We start from the raw sequence: 19200 nt of genomic DNA on the forward strand, positions 1-19200 counted from the left end.
CCGCTTGCATGTGGCCAAGCAAGCCACAGCGCCATAGCTCGTTTCTGGACACGCGCTGAAGACAGGGGTCGCGCTGAAAACTAAAAACGCGCTCAAATCCAAGGCATAAATATGGATGTTAAATACTGCCATCGTTCCTCACTGTCGTATCACTTAGAGCTTGACTTACCCATATATGAGGCAGTTTGGATGCTGTGACCATGGCTGAAGGTATATCCGAGTTGGTTAATTCCTCTCGGCTGGTGACAGAATTTTACCTCCCGAATTTTGTTGTCCACCATCTTGAAACTGTTAATGAAATCTGGGATCTGAGAGAAGAAATTGGCTATGGAGGATCTGGCGTGGTGCGAAAAGAGGAGCGTCGAGTTCACTCCAGTGGAGAGAAATATCATGGTCCAATGGTACGAGCCGTGAAACAGATGAGAAAGGTTCCTCAAAACCCAGACCAAGGACAGTGGAATTATAGAGCCGAGTTGGAAGCAGTGGTGAAGTTCTCACAGCCAGAGGTATGCAAGCACCGTGTGGTGGAAATATCCAATGAAAGTTAACATTCAGCAACTTGCTAGTATGACCCTTTCTTTGTGCGCACCTTTGGGTGGTTCGAAAACCAAGAATCTGTGTTTCTGGCCATGGAATATCTTCCATCGAGTGACCTAGAGAGATTCAGAAGGTCTTCGCCTCCACTTTCCGAATTTGACACGAGCCTGATCGTGTGGCAGCTGATTCAAGGTGTGCGACACATGCACGATGCTGGGTTTGCGCATCGAGACTTGAAGCCAGGGGTAAGTGGTGATACTACGTGTTCTTCATGTCCTCGGCCATGGCACATGTGTCCCAATACAGTCAGTCGTTATTGCCTGTAAATACCTAGCTCACATCGACATACCCAGAATATACTCATTGCCTCAACATCCCCGATGTGGCACGTCAAAATCGCCGACTTTGGAATCAGCAAGCAAGCTATGCAGGGTGTAACACGCTTTCACACCATGCGAATCTTCGGGACCTTGGGATATATGGCACCCGAGGTATTGGGTTACTATGCCAACAACACCGGAACCAACAATACCACGATTGCATACACTATGTCGGTCGATATTTGGGCCGTTGGTGTAATTGCAATGACCTTGCTGCTTGGGCGCGATATCTTTCCTTTGCCGGGCGATTACGCCAAATATGTCTTTGGACAACGGGCTCTCGACTTTGCCCGTGGTCAAGGTGAGGTTTTGACAGACGATTGCCAGGACTTCATCGCGGCCCTTCTTGCAGCGGATCCAATACTTCGACCGACTGCTGCTGCTGCCCTCGCCCACCCTTGGTTAATGCAGGCCACCGAAGCAACTGAACCTTCTCCAGTAAGAGAGATCCCGGACTCGGAAGCAGACTCAGACGAGGACTCCGCTCCATCTGATTCACTACAGCCTTCCACAAAGAATCCGTGGGCGACAATCGGCAGTAGAACTTGGCCGAGCAAAGGATCGAAGACATACAGCGACGCGCTCCTGACAAAGTTCAAGTACCTCTGGCTTGATATTATTCTTCTATCTCCCAAGTTCCATACTATTGAGTTCGAGAAGGTTTGTCTCTCTCCTTGTCCATTTGCCAGCCAATGGCACGATTTAACGGCGTTCTTCTTCACCTTAGACTCGGTTTTATGTTCTACGCTCCGATAACGCCACAGATATTGAGACAAGCGCTGCTCAGAGCGTGTGGACTTCTAGTCAGCGTGTCAACAAGATCCTTGACAAAGGATACCGGACATCCGAAGGCCATGTGGTTCTATTCTTCTCCGTGATTGGTAGGTAAGTAATCGTTTCACATGATGCAAATTACCTATTACTGGTGGAGGTAGGCAAGGTATCTTATAAAGACATGAAGCTGACACACACTGCACCAGTCGGCGATTCTGTGGAGTAGCACAGATGACCAGCGCACTGGATTGGGAGAATACTGACCCCCATTGGGTTGAGGATGTCTGGCAGGGACGGTTCACCTTGACCTGGCTCAGTCATACAGAGCTCTCATTTGACCTTGTCAACCATGTCCCGGTAAAGGAGACCACACCGGGTTTCAGAGCTATCGCTTGTTACGATGGCACTGAGATCTCACCTGGATCCGCATATGAATTATTGAGAGTTTTTTCGGCGGCGGAAAGACGGTGATCGTGGACTTGAGTTTATTGGGGTCCCACATCAAGGTGCCTGGGTACCTAGGTAAGATATTTGGGTGGCCTTACTCTGCGATCGGGGTCAGAGAGTTGCTAGATCCTGGTATCATTCCATTGGATCAGATTGGTTACATTATCTTATCAATCAGGACAAGGACTCCTACCTAAGTGCCGCCGAGAGGCCGGCCAACACAGAAGGACACGGTCACCGCGAGGGACCTTGATGGGGTAGTAACATTCTCAGGTACTTGTATATTCATGGCCAAAAGCACTATCCTTCTCAACCGACAAGTAGACTCTTGTCAAATCCAAGGAACTACGGCCAGACTTCGTGAAACAAACCCCGGTTTCTCTTCACCCATCCCCATTCATCCCTCGCCTTAAATCCACTGATAAACGCTGAGTTTGCTTGAACCACCGCAAGTCTCGGTGGGAGCACCAGTACAGGCCAAATCACAATCCGTGTCTTCGAGTTGGACGCTCAAAGCATCTAGCTCATGGCCACAAAAGCATTCAGCCATGTATTGCAGTCCAAAGAAGACAAATCCAGAGTTGAGACAGTAATCCGCACAGCGTTCGATTGTCATGGCCGCAGGGGAGAAGCCAAAGCCTCCAGCGAGAGCCCGATCGGGGGCGGGGAGCTCGCTAAAGCATCCCTGGTACACTGGGGCGGAGACCTCAGGGTGAGGATAAGGCGTATGTGGAGGGGCCTCCTCAGAACTGCCCCAGAGAGAGATGCGGTTTGGACCTCCGCATGTCTGACCGGCGTCTCCAGTGCATTGCATGGAGCAATCTTCCGGGAAGGTAGGGAAGGAACCTGTGTCAAGAGAGTTGCCACAGTAGCTGTGAGACTTGTTAGATACCGAATGATACGGAAACGGGGAGAGCTTCTTTGACTTACCACTCGCCTCCATATTCTAGTCCCCAGAGGGTGAAATTACGGGTGGGATCGGTGCAGTATGTCTCGCAAGCCTCCACGGTCATCGCCTCAAAGTCCGCGGTGCTCGCGCCGGTCAAAGCCCGAGTGGGAATTTCCGTATAGCAGCCGTAGAAAGTTTGCCCGACGACGGCGGGGACGAGGGCGGCAAGAGCGAGGATGGAGTACATCTTGATGGGTTGGAAAAGATCTTTGGTTGAGATTGTAGAGGATGTGGTGACTGATGATGGGGGAAGAGATCAGAATGACAACATCGAGGGTGGTCGTCTTACTTATAGACTTCGAGGAATCATCCTCTTTGTTTCTTCATGGTTGTGGATATATTGTTGACTGATTGCGTCCCGTCTGGCCTACCTCCTGTGTCCCCAACACCATTGACTCGATACCACTCTGCATTGGTACTCTCCCAAGAAGGTAAACACGGAGTGCACCTGCATGATCGCATCTCGACGAGCCTCGAACGCCCGGCTAACGACAAAATGTCTGGCATGCAGAAAAGACAATATCACATGCAGCCCAAAAGAGATATACATGCAAGTGGACCCCTGAATCATTCGTACGATCCGTGGATCGAAATAGCCTCAATATCTCGTCAAGATATCGCCAAGACCTTTGAGGTTGTGTAACCAATGCTGATGGGAAAATCGTGACATGAAGGTGACTAGGCAAGATACCTACCGACTTAGATGATTGACTGCGGTTCTTGATAGAAGTGTGCCCATAATTTTGTATAATCCTTTATTGCACTCAAGGTTGGTGCTCAGTCATTACCTACCTGGAAAACCAGATCTTCAACGGCGAGGGATGCGGATCGTTCCGTTCCCCAAGGTCCCTGAGCTTGCAAGGATCTAAAGCAGAAAGCTGCATATGCCAGCCCTCGGATTACCACACTGTACCTAGTTAGTACGTACTTTTCTGCTTCTTACGCTCACCGATTTTCCACAACAAACGCCGAGCTGCAAAGATGGACTCACGCCGGGCGCCGGCAGGGAATATAATTCAATAGAGTGTCAGCCACTTGCCCAAGTTCTTTGACCGGACAAGTCCCGCCAGCAGGAAAAAAACAGTAAAGTAAGCGTGGCCAGAAGGGGGCGTGCTGCATGCACTGTTGCACCAGAAATTGTTGGAGCCAGGACTCTTTGAACAGCGTCTAGAAGTTGCTTCGGTCAACGGGTTCGCCTCCAAAGATAGACAAGAGAGAGTAGCGTCGGTGTCACGGTAGGTGGATGCGATGAGACCCTGATGCAGATCGATTGTGACGTGAGGCTCCCCCATGCACACATCCTTTGTAGCTGCAATATGTGAACCGCGGTTGCGGGATTGTTTTCCGCGCCATTCAGCGGTCAACGCGTGCAGGCGTGACATGGCCGATGCCAAGCCATCGGGGGTTTTAGCTATTACCCGTTTCTTTTTTATTACACACGATCTGATCTCCGTCCATGCATGTCTCAATGGGCCCCTGATTCCCCATTCTGTGGGGTTGTGCTACCAGGTCTTGCCGCCCCCTGAAGAGGCTGATGGCCTAGACGACAGCTTGCCAGGGGCATGAATGCTACCCGAGTAACTAAGAAAAACCTAAGCGGGAAGGTGATGGTTCTTGAATAACACCTCGGGGAGGTAGGCCAAGCAAAATAAACGGTCTGGACGCAAAAGCTGAACAAATGATCTCCACCGAGTACTACATGACTTGACACCCAGTCTCTATTGTCAGACCACCCCGACTGCGGTAGAGTTGGACTTCTCAGGTTGTAGTCACAGTGCAGTTGCATATTTGGCTGCAGAGCTATATCTGCAGGATATCAATATCGAGCAGAGATTTCGATGGGATCCTCATCTGACTCGGCCGTGATTAGGAAACGCTGCGAGAAAGGACGCACGGCACCCAACGGGTATCATCCACTTGCTAGACTTGCAGAGCACCATTTCATGCCGCTGTACCCTTTGATGAGGGATAGAATATCAACCTGAACAGTCTGGGTAAAAAGGAAATTCATCGGGACTGACGACAGCCCTTGCGTTCAAGTTGCAAAGCAGATGGAGTTTATGAACGCTCCTGGGAAAGGGCATCGGATGTTCCGGTAACATGGATCCTGTTCCAGTCACGACGGCCAGAGGATTACCTTAGCTTTGCTGCTGCCACAGTGCCACACCGGCCCAGTCTCACCAGATGCAAAGTTCTAGCCAACTTCCAATGGTGGCTGTATTGAGTCTAATATGGACGCTGTGTGGCTAGCTGACAGGCCCCAATTAACCTTTGAAGCTGACACAGAGTCTACTAGATATATTCATCGTGTATGACCCTGGATCGACTTGAAGCGCATCGGTAATTACTCACGGGTTTCCACCTTCATTGATGACAAGACTTTGTTCACCTAGCCACATACGCCATTTCACAGCCATTCTCGTCACCATGCTGCCTATTCACTCACTTGAATATTGAAACGACTTTCTGACATAGACACTGGCCCAACGCCTTCAAAAGCGCTGATACCAAATAGACTGTGGGTGTGTAGTAGCCGCTAATCCTACACAAACACGCACATGGATGACCAAGTACCAATTTCCACTACAGAGCAGACGTCATCGTCTCGGTACAGGCTGCCATGCCATCTCCCGGACTGATATATAACGTTCCTACCGATGTCGCACTCCAATGGCCACCACAGCTATGGGTACCTCCCCCATGCTGACTCAAAACCAGGTCCCAACAACCTACTCAGGTATCTGGTTGTAGTCAGGATCCTACTGGTTCAATTTGATCATCTCAACAGTGGTACAAGATCCCTACTCATATTACAGACCCTGGCCAATAGGCGACCTAATCTCTGGTGATGGTGTGATTTGTGGCTTGACGGTTTTTGTGGGGTGCCTACCATGTGCATCGACTCCAGATTAACGACATGTTTCCAGAAAGGCTAGCGATGTTTGGCATATATAAAGACAATACTCCAAATTCGAAAACATCTTTCTGCGAGAGGTTCTATTTACATTGCGGTCTGTCTACCTATCCAGCCTTCCCACATTAACGCCAATCCAATGGGTTGCATTGCGTCACCGGTGAGCAGAGCTCGTGTCTATATGCTTGGGACGAGCAGTATTCCTGCTGATGGTTGGGATTAGTGGTGTCCTTGTGAAGCAGCTCACCACGAGGATTGACATACCTTATCGACCATAGTTGGGCATTCATTTTCTGCAGCAGCACTTCTTCGCACCAAGGCCTTTGCAGCCGTCCCCGGTCATGTGGGAGAAAAGCTTTGTCTCCACACCATGCCTCGCATCTGCCTGACCAAAACACAGAGCAAATACTTGGGCTTTTGCAGGTAGCTCTGGTCTCAAGCTGGGCTGCCTCTATCTCGGAATAAGGGGCGGCAAGGACGCCGGCAACAGCGGTGAGGATAAGGTAGAGGGTGGTGGTCTTCATGTTCGGATAGTCGAGGCGTAGACTAAGGTAGGATGTTGCACCTGTGCTGTATCTGGAGATACTGGGTTTGTAGGATAGGATGGGTCACAGGGAAGGTGCCTACCTATTTATCTTGAGTCGATGGACGCAGGAAGATCGCAAGCGTCCCCTATCCTGTAACCCCACGGGCAGCGTTGGACTTGCCGAGCTCGGAAGACGGCATTATCAGGCCATGATATGAGTACATGCCGCGGAAATCGACCCGAATCGGAGTACGATGAGATGGTGTAGAGTTAGAACGTCCCAAGTAGCTGGCTTGGATGTCTTTGGTGGCTTGGCGATGTCACTTTCGGCTGGAGTTTGGGACCGCGATCCTACTTCGTCCCCAGAGCGCCGTGATATTTTCGCCTAACTCTTCTTTCTATGGTAAAGCACCGTACCTCAAGCGACCTTCTCTTGTCTTCCAGATCCACCGCACTGTCTGTAGCCCGGCAATAGCCCTTCCGCATTACGTACATTGAACAAGCCTCTCTCAAGACATATTTCTGACCGAGATGTCGGAAATAGTACCATGACTTGACATGTAACCGTTGAACTTAACCCCTAGTCCCCCACAGGGTTGGCGCCGGTAGCTCTCGAACCCACTCGGGGTTCAAGATACAGCCTTACATCATCATGCTTCCACCTGCCATCATCAGCTGCTGGATCCTCGCACCAGCCCCGCTCGCCGCTCCGGGCGCGTGCCCATACACAGACTCGCCAAACATACGCATCTGCATAGGAAGAAACCCGTCGCCATAATGGTCGATAATATCTGATTTCTCGACGGCCGAACGCAGGCTGGACCATCCACCCGAGGATCCCAACTCAATGCATGCCTTGGCCTTCTCCTCATTCCACCACGCCGGCAGCAATTCAGACTTGCTCTCAACGTCCTTTAGGAAGCGGCGAAAAGGTTCGATGGAGTCCCTGGCGCCACCGTAGAGGCCATCCTCATCGGCGTCTCCTTCAAATTTGTATTGGTCATCAGCGCGGAGGCGGTATACATCGACGAGTAGTTTGTAGACTTCTTTTTCCGGGCGGCCATGCAGCCAGGAACCTTGGTTGAGTTGGCCGAAGGAGTTCTTACCCTCCATGTGAGGCTGGGAATGCATGCTGTTGGCAAAGGGGCGTCCTTCGGCCCCTGGCTGGCCTGGCTTGCCGCAGATCTTCTTGTGAGCTTTCCAGTCCTGTTTTTGGCACTCGCGGGAACAATATTCGGTGAGTGTACACTTGGCACACCGCTTCAGGGGGACCTCGGAGGCTGGCTTGCTGCAAGTGGTGCAGGAGGACATTGTGAGCTGTGTGAGGTCTGGTGGGTGGCTTCCGAAAGTCTTGGTTTGGGAAGTGTTTTGGGGAACTTGAAAGGAAAGAGAGAGAGAGAGAGATCCGGACCGTTGGGCATTCACGGGGAAATAGTTGAGGGACCCGAAAGGCCCCACAATGTACGGTCATGTTTCTTTTCTTTTTGCGGACTTTTCATAGGTGGAAGTCACCATCAAGGCAAATGTTACGCCCCAAGCGTAATACTCCCGTACAGGAACCACTGGGTGGTACCTGAGGTGCTGGGACACCTCGGCCAATCATTGGGCCAGGGATGGAAAGACCCATAAGCCCCCATACGACCAATCAGGAGGTGCTCAGTCTGATCAGTGGCCAAGACCACTGAGCACACTGAGCACATCGATCATGAAAGGTTGCTCAGTCTGCTCAGCCGCCAAGACCACTGAGCACACTGAGCAAGGTACAAAGATACTTCAGAAACATATGTAGATAGCTTCGCATAAATAGGGGGGAGTGCCCAGCGCTCCTCATGTCGAGGAATCTGATTCCTCATGCAAGCAATCAAGTTCATTTGTCTACAATCTACTCTCAGTAGCTCTTTGTTAGAACGACCTGTTGTTGACCATGTGACAGAATGAATCCTGCAGAAAGGTCTATAAAAGAGAGCAGGAACAGAGAGAAAAACAAGCAAGAAAAGCACACAGTTGCAACCCCCATAATATTGACCCTCATAGAGTGCATCGTACTTTTGACAGGTTGTAACAGTATCCCTTTCAGAGGTTCTTGTCACAACCCTGGTATATGGACAGGAATAACGATTGGTTGTGGAACCACGGGAGCAGGGGCTAAGCGGGGAAACACCCAGGGGAGCCAATCACAGCACAGGAAGACTGATCAGAGTGATCAGTGTGATCAGGGCACTGATCAGATTGATCACGATTTGGGAAGGTCTATATATACGGAGGAACTGGCTGGCGTAGATAGACAGTTCCGCAGTATGCAATACAGATTGTATTCACGGTATCTTGTGTTTACATTGAGACATCTTGTTGTGCACTGTTTAGCTACACCGAACCAATTGTCAGAAGTTACCTTCAACCAGTATCCCTTTCAGAGGTTCTGTACAGGGGTTCGTCACAGTCCTCTTAAATCGTAATCGCTCGTAATAAAGATTTTTCAGGTAAAATCAGGCATTTTGACCGAAATAGCCTGATAACCGTGTCAGAAGAGAGCTAGGTATGCTCTAGACCAAGCGAAATTTTAGATGGGGGATCACCTTCAGTCTCTTCTGTAGTTTTTCCTGAACCGTAAAACTCAGCTACTTCCCAAGTTAAAGACCTATTTTGCCAAATCGCCAATAATGCTGGTACAGCTCCATGCTGAATATCCAAACTTCTTTGTAAGGTATCCAAGTAGAGTTGGCTGCCAATGTACTCTCTCTAGGTAGCATATCATGCTCGTTGGGGCTTTGGTGTTCACATTGCGGCCAAACGACATCCCCATACTACCCCTTCCCGTGGAAACAATGTGATGCATGTGTGTTTCTCCAACAAGTGGCAACCCCAATATTCTAAAGCGTCAAAACCGACAAGACGGTCTCCATGCTTAATATGACTTCAGCTCCCGGGTAGCTCATGTCGAGCCAGCTTTGAACCGATGCTTTGACTGAAGCTAGCCTTTTGTGGTCGAAAGGTCGACCGCGGTGTTCGGAGCATTGCTGACAGGTCAAAAAAGTCGCCAGCAAGGAGGTCGGTTTGGTCATTGTTGCCATGGACTCTCACCATGAGCCATACTCTATCGTAACATCCTCTTTTCTTCTATGTCAGCTCAGATGTTCCAATGTATTTCCACAATATGTGTCCACGTAGATCTGTCGCAACCCTACCACTTTGACGGCATCCTGCATTGTCAGTGGAGCATGAAAACGAGAAGATGTTTGCGGCTGGCTACGAATCTTCGCAGAGAACTCCACCGTTAACTCCACCACACAAAAGCTTAGCACGTCGCCATATACAAACCCTAATTCCACCCCACCACCACATCAATCCAATCGGAACCATCCTCATCGGGTATGGTGTAGCGGTAACATCGTTGACTCTCACTTCTCAGAAGTGTCTGTTCTCTCAACAGCCCCGGGTTCGACTCCCGGTATCCGAGTATCAACTTCTTTTTGGTTCATGTCAAGTCTATTTTTCGTATTATTATTTCCTTCTTTCTCTCCTCATAACCGTTGACTGATGGTCTCCAACCACAGCACCTCCTCAGGCCGCAATGTGATCCCCTCGGGTATTATGACCTCCCCACGTTTGATAACCACCTCGGCATCCTCCCCCATCCCTCTTTCAGAATCAGTGCTGCTGGTGGCCGATGCCCCAGGTTTTTCCAGCCTTGGCCTGCTTTCCTCTTCTTTTTGTCTCTGTTGCTCTCGTCTCGCCGCTTGGTTCCAGAACAACCCCGTCTCACTAGGTGACCACCAGTAGAATGGAAACCTCCGCTGGATGTTGTTAACAAGCAGGGCTACTATCAGCATGAGGCCACACCCCAGTGAGACAGGCACCAACACATACCACCCCAGCCTGCTCACATCATCATCCACCACTGCCATCAGAGCCGTGGCTCCAGCAGGCGGGTGCACCGTTCCCGTCAGGGCCATAACCGCCGTGGCGAGACCGCATGACAGCGCCCCTCCCAGCCATCGAACACGCTCAAACTCCTCAGGCCCCAGCAAGGCGAACAGTTTACAAACGATAATCCCCGTGATACTAGCTAATATCTGACCGAGGATGGCGTTGCGGGGCTGGGCAAGCGGCGACTCGATTGCGTAAAAGTCTAACACGGCGGCAGCACCCTATGTTGATATCAGCAAACACATTCGAGAGAAACAAGAGCCGGAACACAACATACAAAACTCCCAATGATAACCGGCACCCCCTTCTCCCCAAACGCCGGAATCTCCTGCCCTACAGCCCCGATCAAGGCCAAGCTGCTGAATATCCCCACCACGGCCCAGAATATCATGGGAATATTGCCCAGTGGTGGCTTCGGATGCGCCGCTGGAGGATGAGGGGTGCGGTACCCGAGGAAGTGCGCCACGGCCCGGGGAAAGCGGGGCAGGAATGAGGAAGGAAAGAACGGGTTGACGTGGGCGTCAACATCGAAGTGGAGTGTTGACCATGACGACCTTGGCTTCTCGGTGGGTGGTTTTCGGGTTACGTGCGTGTTGGAGGGTGAGCGGATGAAGGACATCTTGGCTGCGATGTCAGTGAACTGGATGGTGAAAAGGTCGATCTGATATTCTTTTCATGGCATCTGGAGTACTCGTGGAGTTTTAAGACGTGAGACTGGAGGGAGGAATTTCTGGGAGGAGCAACACCAGTCACACAATGGAAAGAGCGGGCAAAACCCTGGACGATCGCATGGCTGACGAAGAATCCATCTTTATTAAGCGGTATGTTGCCATACAAAGCCATGGTGCCACGAGCGAGCTCCCAGCTTCGAAAAGGGCAGGAAGGGTCAACCTGTGACTAAATGTTTTGCTCCAAACGAGCCAACCGTCAACTGTGTTCGTGGCTCTCTCTCGGCGTTTACGTCAGATTTGCTAAGGGAAACTCCCAAAGAGGGATAGCGGCCGGGTGGATAGAGAGCCCAAGCCTTTTGACGCCTCGTGCCTCGGCCGCCGGCAGCCGGCTGGAATAGGCTATTTCCGCGGAGGCTGAAAGTCAAAATTGTCTTCATCTCTTTGTCTGTTGTTCGAGCAGCTGTCTTGTCTCGATGCTTTTGGAGCATCAATGCCCTTGTTTTGATGGGGATGTCACAAAAGGGATGACCCAAGAGGAGGAAGTGGGGGGACCACCTACGGCATGCTATTGGTGGCGGGTTTTGTGGGATGGGAAGCCAACTCCCCAAACATCGATCGAGAGCATGCGGGGGTGGAGAACCATGAAGTCGGCAATTCGGGAATATGGGGAAAGCAGCATCCCATGACGCTGACAGTTCCCGGACCGCTCGCTGCACAAGAAGAGACAATGATCTGTGTCATGACACAGATTAGGTACGCCATGGCATTTAAACGTCCACGGATGTAAGCTCCAGCTTCATATTCAGACCATTCATGATGAACTCGCACATGTACCGCTGAAGGAGACGACGGTCTTCCCATAGCTTTTGCACTGCAGTCTACCGAACAAGATAAAACCCCAATGAACCCCGATGATTCTCCATTGAATGATGACACTGACATCAACAATTACACCAACTACGACGATATTTACATGTATAAAATAACCATTTTGAGACTCCCGCTAAAAAAAAAATCATCCCACACTGATTTTTGGTGCAACAGAAGGCCGAATCAATAGCCCTGCTGATACGGAGCCTGTCCATATCCTTGACCTTGCTGCTGTTGGTGATGCTGATATCCTTGATGATACTGCTGTCGCTCGGGATATCCTGCAATATCTACCTCTTGATACTGTGGCTGTTGTTGAGAATATACTTGTTGCTGCTGCTGCTGCTGCTGTTGGAGATATTGCTGCTCATATTGGCGTTGTTGCCCGGAAACCACCGGCGAGTCCTGCTGCTGGTACCCCGGCGCAGGCGCTTGATACCCTTCCTGTGGGTGAGCAGACCCAGCACCTGGATACCCGGTATCCTTCTCAGCCGGCGCAGCTCCAGTTCTGAAGCCCATCTGCCTGACAACACCCCACCCGGTCTTCTGCTTCTTCCGCTTGTCACCACCCAGGCGCTTTGTGTTGGCTCCATTGAAGAAAATCGGTGGTGGTTGAGGCAGATGGTTGAGGATGAGAACGACAAAGAGGGTAATGACAAGAATCGGCAACGGCCAGGGTGTCCCCCAGAGTTGAAGGACCTGCTCTGTGTTGAGGGTTATCAACGTGACCAGGCAAAGGCCGACGCCAATGAGGAAGTTGAGACCTTTGCGGACGTAGTTGAAGGGAGTCCAGCCTCCGTTGCGAGAGACGATGTAGAGGAGGTTCATCGTGATGAGTGTGAGCCCCGCGGCGACGTAGGCGTAGGTGAAAACGAGCTTGAACTTGCCCCAGTTCAGCTCCCAAACCCGTTCCTCTAGTTCCGCAGCGTTTTTGAAAACCTCGTCGCTACCTTCAAAGGCCGAGTATCCGTTGACATTGAATGTTGCAAAGAGTGAGTTCTGCATAGCAGTAAGCAGTTCCGTCAAGGCGTTGGTGATGTGGCTGACTGTTTCATTATTCAAGAATTCCTCTTCTGGTAAATCCTGGACTGTGGCCCAGAAGTCATCGGGGATTTCCATGAGCAATGCCAACCCATCGCTGATCGATTGAGGGGTTACATCATATTTTGGCCTGTAGAGCTGAAACACCTCGTTGAGAGTTCCGTTGATGGTTGAGACGAACCACGATGTGGTGACATTAAAGCCGGGGTCATCCCCTGCCTTCAAGGCGGTCATGAACATCTTGTTGGTAGAGAGATAAGTTTCGATAACTTTCCACCAGATGACAAACTGCGATGAGCCGAGGATGAAAAGCTTTAAAAAGAGGTGGAAGGGGAAATGGAGGAATGACCACAGAAGCTCTCTATAAAGCGGCATCCTCAGGTTCCTCCTCCAGTCAAAGTAGATCATGTAAATGAGGTAGAGGTTGGAGATTCCCGCGGCCACGTTGCCTATTGTCGCGCTTGTCCACGAATTGTGATTTATCACAACCTTGGTGACGGCGCTCAGGACGGTGATAATCCCTTCGCCCATGAAGATGTAGCTGAGAAGCGACATGCGGGAGACGATATGCGTGCCTGAGAAGCTCAGAACTTGAAACTTAAGGGATAAGAGAATGGTGATGAGGGTCTCCAGGCCAACCATGATGAACCAAATGGCGTATAGCTTGCTGTCTGTGCCGTCCTTGAAGGCAAATGCAACGCCGAGATAGATGATGGCAGAAACAAGATTTAATGCCACCATCATCCCCATGGGTAGCCTGGTTTTCTTGAATCTTCGAATGTGCCACATGATGGATCCGTATTGTGAGGCCATGGCAAGCCGAGACGCCATGAGGATAAGGGAGAGGGTTCGGTATGTCTGGGATTTATTTTCGTATAGGGACCACGTTGGTGCAACAACTGCGAAGCCAACCATGACACCAAAATGCACCGCTCGTATGGATCGTTCTGTGAACTTGACGGTTAGTCATACTCTCTATGAGTAATGCCCAGCCCGACAGGAGGGAAGACTTACCAAAAATACTATCCGTTATGAAGCGGACATCGAAGAGGCCCAATAGAGCCCAACTGCCCAGCCACAACAGCACAAAGTAAGCGATGAAGCTGTTGAGCTGCTGCAAGTTGGTCACATCTTGCACCTCTGCAAAAACGCACAGAATTGCAGCAAAAAAGAGGTCGTAAAAGACCTCGATATTCGTCGCTTCGGCGTGCTTCTCAAACTCTGGGTGATCATCGTCCGACTCCCTCCAACCGAGGCTTTCGAGATTGGGTTTGCCCCCTTGACCGTCGGCTGGCGATGGGTTTTCCTTGGGAAAAGACTTGACGCGGACAACAGGGCTCTTCATCAGAGGCACGTTGTCCTCGTCCGGATCGACTGTGAGGTGTTCGTTTGCCATGGTGTGCGCGTATTGTCTCTGCCGTGGTGTGTCGTGTGGTAGGTAGGGTGGTAACCTGTGCCACTTCTTCTGGACAAGAAGGAATAGAGGCAAAGGGCTGCAAGAGCTCGGTACGGTGAGAAATGTTCCCGATCATCATGGTTGCGGTCCCTAAGGATTTTGACCTTGAATCCTGGTGTCAGCAGCCTGATGCCAAGCATCGCCAGCGGATGAGAAGCTGACGCCGAGGACTGATGCGATGAGAAGGGCTACCCCTATTTGACATGGCTCCCTGTTCGATCATCAGCAAACTGGCTAGGATCGGCCTTTGCCCAGCGCTTTCTGAGCAAGTGCCCGTTGTTGATCCACTGGCCCATCAAACCCTTTTCAGCTATTAATAGTGGGTTCTGGAACTGCCATTCCTTAGTCGTCCTCGTGGTAGAGTAAGAATTATAAAGGTAGCGCGCTGCCTTGCTTGGTGGAGCGGCTATGGGGTTGAGATCACGGCAGTTCTATTTTCGGCGAATATAATGGAGCTGCTTTTGGGAGGCTGTGGTTTTCCAGACAGGGGCAAAAGGCTTGAAAGACTGCAGCCTGAAGTGGCGGCCTTTTGAGACCCAGGATCGGGATGAGCGATGTTGCGCTGGTTTCTGACGTTTTGGATCTTGATTGGCTTTGCTGCTTGGTATAAGGATTTAAGCTCTTTGATCGAAAGCCAAGCGAGAGCCAAGGGAGCCAAGTGCTGAGCCAAGTCCACTGGTGTTACGGGTGGAACACGGTTAAATCGGCATCAGGACTGTGGTCCAAAGGTTGAGGTGAGAACTGAACTGGTGCAAACTGCCCTGTGGTGCGAGTTGGCGAAGGGGAGCGAGGAAAAGAAGAGAATGTGGCGACCTTCTACCACACCCTCCCTGATTCCCTTTTGCTGCAGCGCCATAATGACTGGCTGTGGTGTTTGCGTACCAGGTGGCTTTTCTTATCACATTAGCTCTATATAATCAATTTCTTCACGTCGAGGCGTTACTCACTATCTATCAAGGTACCTATAAATCAACATTTTTAAAACATATTTACTATCTTCCAACGCCTGATACATCTGGCACTACAATACAAAACAGGATAGTCGATACGCTGAAGTTATTTGAGCACAGAGACCTTCGATAGGGACGCGAAGGGGTTGATCAAATGCTGCCTCGTGTCCGTCGGCACAACCTGCTTCTCATCACCAGCCATAAAATATGGCCGCAACCCATTCCTCCAGACCAAGAGAGTATACGGCTGCAGCATACTACCAGCCTCGTCCAACACCACAGCCTCGGCGGTCCCGTTGAAATCCGCATACTGCTTGTCGCCGGCAGCATGTGGATGGTACAAACCACATCGGCCTCCTTGATCACCATCCCCAAGAGTCTAATGATCTTGATCTCCAGATCACGTGCGCTCTCCGCCGATTGTTGGCCCAAATCTGTTTCCTGCTCACCCTCAACCAAGTAACAATCTCTGCGAACGTATGGTCAGCGCGGATGGACTCTCTGAGCTTCCTGAGACGATAGGGCAAAAGAAAAGTGTTTCCCTCTAGTTGCTTCAGGGTGAGCCACAACCAGAATGCAGCGGATAGCTTGAACTGCCACTTGTTGGCCAATGATTGCCTCCCACCATGGCAGCAAGCGTCTGGGTCATGCCAGTTCCAGCACACCCCAGGATGACATAGAGGCTCATGCGAGCCACGGTAAAATATTCATGAGTTCATCTCGCAGTCCCTCAACCACGTAGCCAAGGCAGAGCTCCTTCGGCGTGGGGTAAATGTTGTCCACAACAGAGAAGCAAGGAAGTGACTGGGGCCGCCGAAGTGCCATGGTCGCCATGTCGTCCACAGGCTCATTTCCTGTTGCCTCCCTCGACGATGGCCGAAGGTTCATGTTGGCAGTTGCCAGAGACTTCCAGAACCCAGAACCGGTGAGAAGGTCGCGCTTGAGCAAGTGCTTGAACCAGTCGTCGGGGTTGGAGTCGCGGTCGTATGGGTTACAACCGAACGCATTGTAAACAGCGTTAAATCTTCTCTTGGCAATACTGAGACCCACGTCGAACTTGAGGTTGATTTGCTGAAGACTCGGATAGTTCTGGGGGGCCCTCTGGCGAATTCTGAAGCCCAAGTCAAACCGATCGGGGCGGCGAACTATTAGGGCAAGATCCGGGCGCGGCCTTATAGTGTTGTACTTATCCGTATCCAGGTAATACGGGGGCCAGACTTTGGTGTCCCTGTCCATCTCGGGGTCGTCCTCAATCTCAGTGGAAGAGGGCAACTTCAGTGGAAGACGGCAACTCGAAAGCAATGTCAAACCGAGCATTAACCTCGCCAACACAGCGATCGATTGACGACTTGAACCGGAGACGATTAGAACCCTACAGACGCAAAGCGTTAGCAAACGAAAAATAACAACACGACAGCTCGTTCCCAGGCCCTCACATCCGGCTCCTAGCCACACTACAGTTCGTTTGCAGACCCTCACATCCATCTCCTAGCCCTCGTACTAGATTCCCAATCTCTCGCTCATGCCCCCGAGTCGCTTGCTCATGCCCCTAATTATCACTAACAAACGCAATCCCTCTCTGGAGCATTTGGCATGAGTTCGTTATACTTGGCGATGTCCCATGGCGTAAAAGAAATGTCAGTTCTAGTGCATTGACAAACCAGGACACGAAATGCAATGCAACTTACCCGAACAGATACCCATTGAAAATGAGCGCCTTGTCCAAAGGCAACTTGTCGAAGAACCAGTTGTTGGTGTGCCTTACACAATCGAGAGATAGGACAACAAGGGTGAACCGTCTTTGAGCAGCAAATTCCAGCAGACGCACTCCATCAAAAAGACCATTGTTGAAAAGGGCCTTGTCGTCGGCGTCGGTGGCAGTGGTGGTCGGCATCCCGAGGTCGACCAACTGAGCAGACTTGCCATCCTTGACGGTAATGACAACCGACGATCTCAGCGAGCTTCGATGGGTCCACTCGCTCGCCTTTGTTCACCATGGGCTGGAGAAGAGCCCTCTTGGTGGCTGACAGGGGCACAGCACGGGCAGTAAACTCCCCATGTTAGACCCTGAAGTCCAACCGCTGAACACTGGCGATCTCTTCACGGGAGCTGAAGTAGGTTGTCGAATCCGAAGGACTGCGAGGAATCGTGATCATGAATCCAACGAATGGTCGAGCAAGATTATCCACCTGCTGACCGTTGATGAACTGAGTCCATTGGTGGTAAATATTTGGCCTGCGGGGGTGGCCAACCATGGTCTGTGAACAGGCAGCCGTCAGGGCTGGAACCGACAGGCAGCGGAGTCTGGCTTGGAAAGAGTTGGAAGGTACGGAGACTGCTACAATAAGAATGGGAAAACACGTCGCTGAGCGGAGTAATGACCACCGTCGAATGGCATCAGGGATCAAAACACAACGGGGAAGGAACGCATAGACACGGCCGAAGAGCAGCACACACGACTCGATAAGGTAATGGTATAAAATTCATTTTTCTTAGCTCGCACCATGGTGTAGTCCGAGACTTGAATGTTCAATACATGACGCGATCACAAAACCTCTTCCGGCTCGACCACGGCTCAAAACACCTGCCCTCCCACTGAATCGTCGTCCCTTCTTTCAGGGAATACTCTTGACTAACACGAACCACCTTTGCTTCGCGTTTCAGGGCCTCCCCATACGCAGCCAGATATCTGGCCCCAGTGCTGGAGTAATTGAATGGTAGATCACCGGCCCAGGTATTGTAGTTAAACTGTGAATTGACCGTGATTCCCTCGAGCTCCACGTCGGTCAAGCGTCTCAAGGCCATATTTTGAAGCTGTTCATCCAGCTGTTCCATCGGCTGAAAGCACGAAAACGTGCCCGATGAAGCGGGGAAAACAATCGATATGGTTTTCAGAGCTGGTAGCCGACCCGGTTCGCGTGTGTAAACGGGTATCTCACCCATTATTCCTGCTTGGCCCAACGGTAGCGCAATGTGCTGAACTTTTGATGCCCAATTCTGGCATGATTCGTGGCTTATGAAGTATATGAAGGCATCGGATATGGTCATGTACAGGATGTCGGTTTCGGGGTTATAATCCCGGATGGGACCCGGCGACATCAACGCCACGTCGTGGGCCTCGGTGTTGGTTTGAAGAAGGGCTTGGTTGTAGGGTTCCTGGACAACTAACCGAGGTGGTGAAATGGTTTGGTTGTCTTGTGACATGTGCTGCTTGGTGTAGAAGCTGATGCCTGGGGTGAGCGAGACCGACGGAGTGTTTCCAGCGGTGGAAGCAGCTATGCTCCAGATCTCTCGTCGAATCTCAGCTGGTAGGCGTGGGAAGGCTGCGAAGTTCACCTTCTGAGACGCGCCTTGATCTGGTGCTGTGAGTGAAATGGACATTGTGACTCGAACCAAGTTGCAAAGTACGCACGCGGCTGCAGTTGAGGTCAAAGTTTCCAAACAATCGGTTCAATAGTTGTACTTATAGCTCAATCGTACAGGAATGATAAAGTCTCAAGGAGGCCTACAGGTAAGCCGGTTGGCTGCCTCGCCGTGGTGTCGCTGCGCCACTATGCTCCGCGCACAAGGCGAACTCACAGAGCTGCAACAGCGAAAAAGGCATAACACTTGTAAATTCTGAGGTGAATCCATAGCAATGTCAGCCTTGCCAGAAGACTGTATCATGTAATGAGAAGCTTCGTCAGTTTGCCGCACCATGCTCCTCGCCTTCAACATCCCCAAACTCCGCCACGAAAGAAGCTCGTGTGCATTGCCAC

General features: G+C 51.0%; 7 protein-coding genes and 1 non-coding gene across 8 annotated transcripts; 2 read left to right on the forward strand and 6 right to left on the reverse strand.

The window, feature by feature from the left end:
* Positions 1-200: 200 nt before the first annotated feature.
* QC762_700980 (uncharacterized protein) lies at positions 201-2162 on the forward strand (the record flags this gene model as incomplete). The annotated part of the gene is made up of 5 exons (XM_062892963.1): positions 201-521; positions 570-782; positions 891-1577; positions 1645-1802; positions 1898-2162. The coding sequence occupies 5 exons, from the start codon at positions 201-203 to the stop codon at positions 2160-2162; spliced, it is 1644 nt and encodes a 547-aa protein (XP_062739946.1).
* A 169-nt stretch (positions 2163-2331) lies between these two features.
* Positions 2332-3926, reverse strand: QC762_700970 (uncharacterized protein). Its single transcript, XM_062892962.1, has 2 exons — positions 3069-3926; positions 2332-3010 (listed from the first exon to the last, which is right to left on the reverse strand). The coding sequence occupies exons 1-2, from the start codon at positions 3272-3274 to the stop codon at positions 2548-2550; spliced, it is 669 nt and encodes a 222-aa protein (XP_062739947.1). The 5' UTR covers positions 3275-3926; the 3' UTR covers positions 2332-2547.
* A 2200-nt stretch (positions 3927-6126) lies between these two features.
* Positions 6127-6525, reverse strand: QC762_0115570 (uncharacterized protein; the record flags this gene model as incomplete). The annotated part of the gene is made up of 1 exon (XM_062884352.1): positions 6127-6525. One exon carries the CDS (start codon positions 6523-6525, stop codon positions 6127-6129), a length of 399 nt encoding a protein of 132 aa, XP_062739948.1.
* Positions 6526-7169: 644 nt separating this feature from the next.
* Positions 7170-7838, reverse strand: QC762_700960 (uncharacterized protein; the record flags this gene model as incomplete). The annotated part of the gene is made up of 1 exon (XM_062892961.1): positions 7170-7838. The coding sequence occupies one exon, from the start codon at positions 7836-7838 to the stop codon at positions 7170-7172; it is 669 nt and encodes a 222-aa protein (XP_062739949.1).
* Positions 7839-9892: 2054 nt separating this feature from the next.
* QC762_0115590 lies at positions 9893-9984 on the forward strand. The gene has a single exon. It is a non-coding gene; the product is annotated as a tRNA-Glu (tRNA).
* A 64-nt stretch (positions 9985-10048) lies between these two features.
* On the reverse strand, positions 10049-11553 carry QC762_700950 (uncharacterized protein; the record flags this gene model as incomplete). The annotated part of the gene is made up of 2 exons (XM_062892960.1): positions 10732-11553; positions 10049-10675 (listed from the first exon to the last, which is right to left on the reverse strand). The coding sequence occupies exons 1-2, from the start codon at positions 11071-11073 to the stop codon at positions 10049-10051; spliced, it is 969 nt and encodes a 322-aa protein (XP_062739950.1). The 5' UTR covers positions 11074-11553.
* A 625-nt stretch (positions 11554-12178) lies between these two features.
* QC762_700940 (uncharacterized protein) lies at positions 12179-14432 on the reverse strand (the record flags this gene model as incomplete). Its single annotated transcript, XM_062892959.1, has 2 exons — positions 12179-13983; positions 14051-14432. The coding sequence occupies 2 exons, from the start codon at positions 14430-14432 to the stop codon at positions 12179-12181; spliced, it is 2187 nt and encodes a 728-aa protein (XP_062739951.1).
* A 2569-nt stretch (positions 14433-17001) lies between these two features.
* Positions 17002-17439, reverse strand: QC762_700935 (uncharacterized protein; the record flags this gene model as incomplete). Its single annotated transcript, XM_062892958.1, is given in 3 exon segments — positions 17002-17068; positions 17131-17387; positions 17395-17439. Coding segments are annotated over 3 exon segments (369 nt in total).
* Positions 17440-19200: the final 1761 nt, after the last annotated feature.

The sequence above is a fragment of the Podospora pseudocomata genome, chromosome 7, assembly GCF_035222375.1.
Source record: "Podospora pseudocomata strain CBS 415.72m chromosome 7, whole genome shotgun sequence".
NCBI classification, from domain to species: domain Eukaryota; kingdom Fungi; phylum Ascomycota; class Sordariomycetes; order Sordariales; family Podosporaceae; genus Podospora; species Podospora pseudocomata.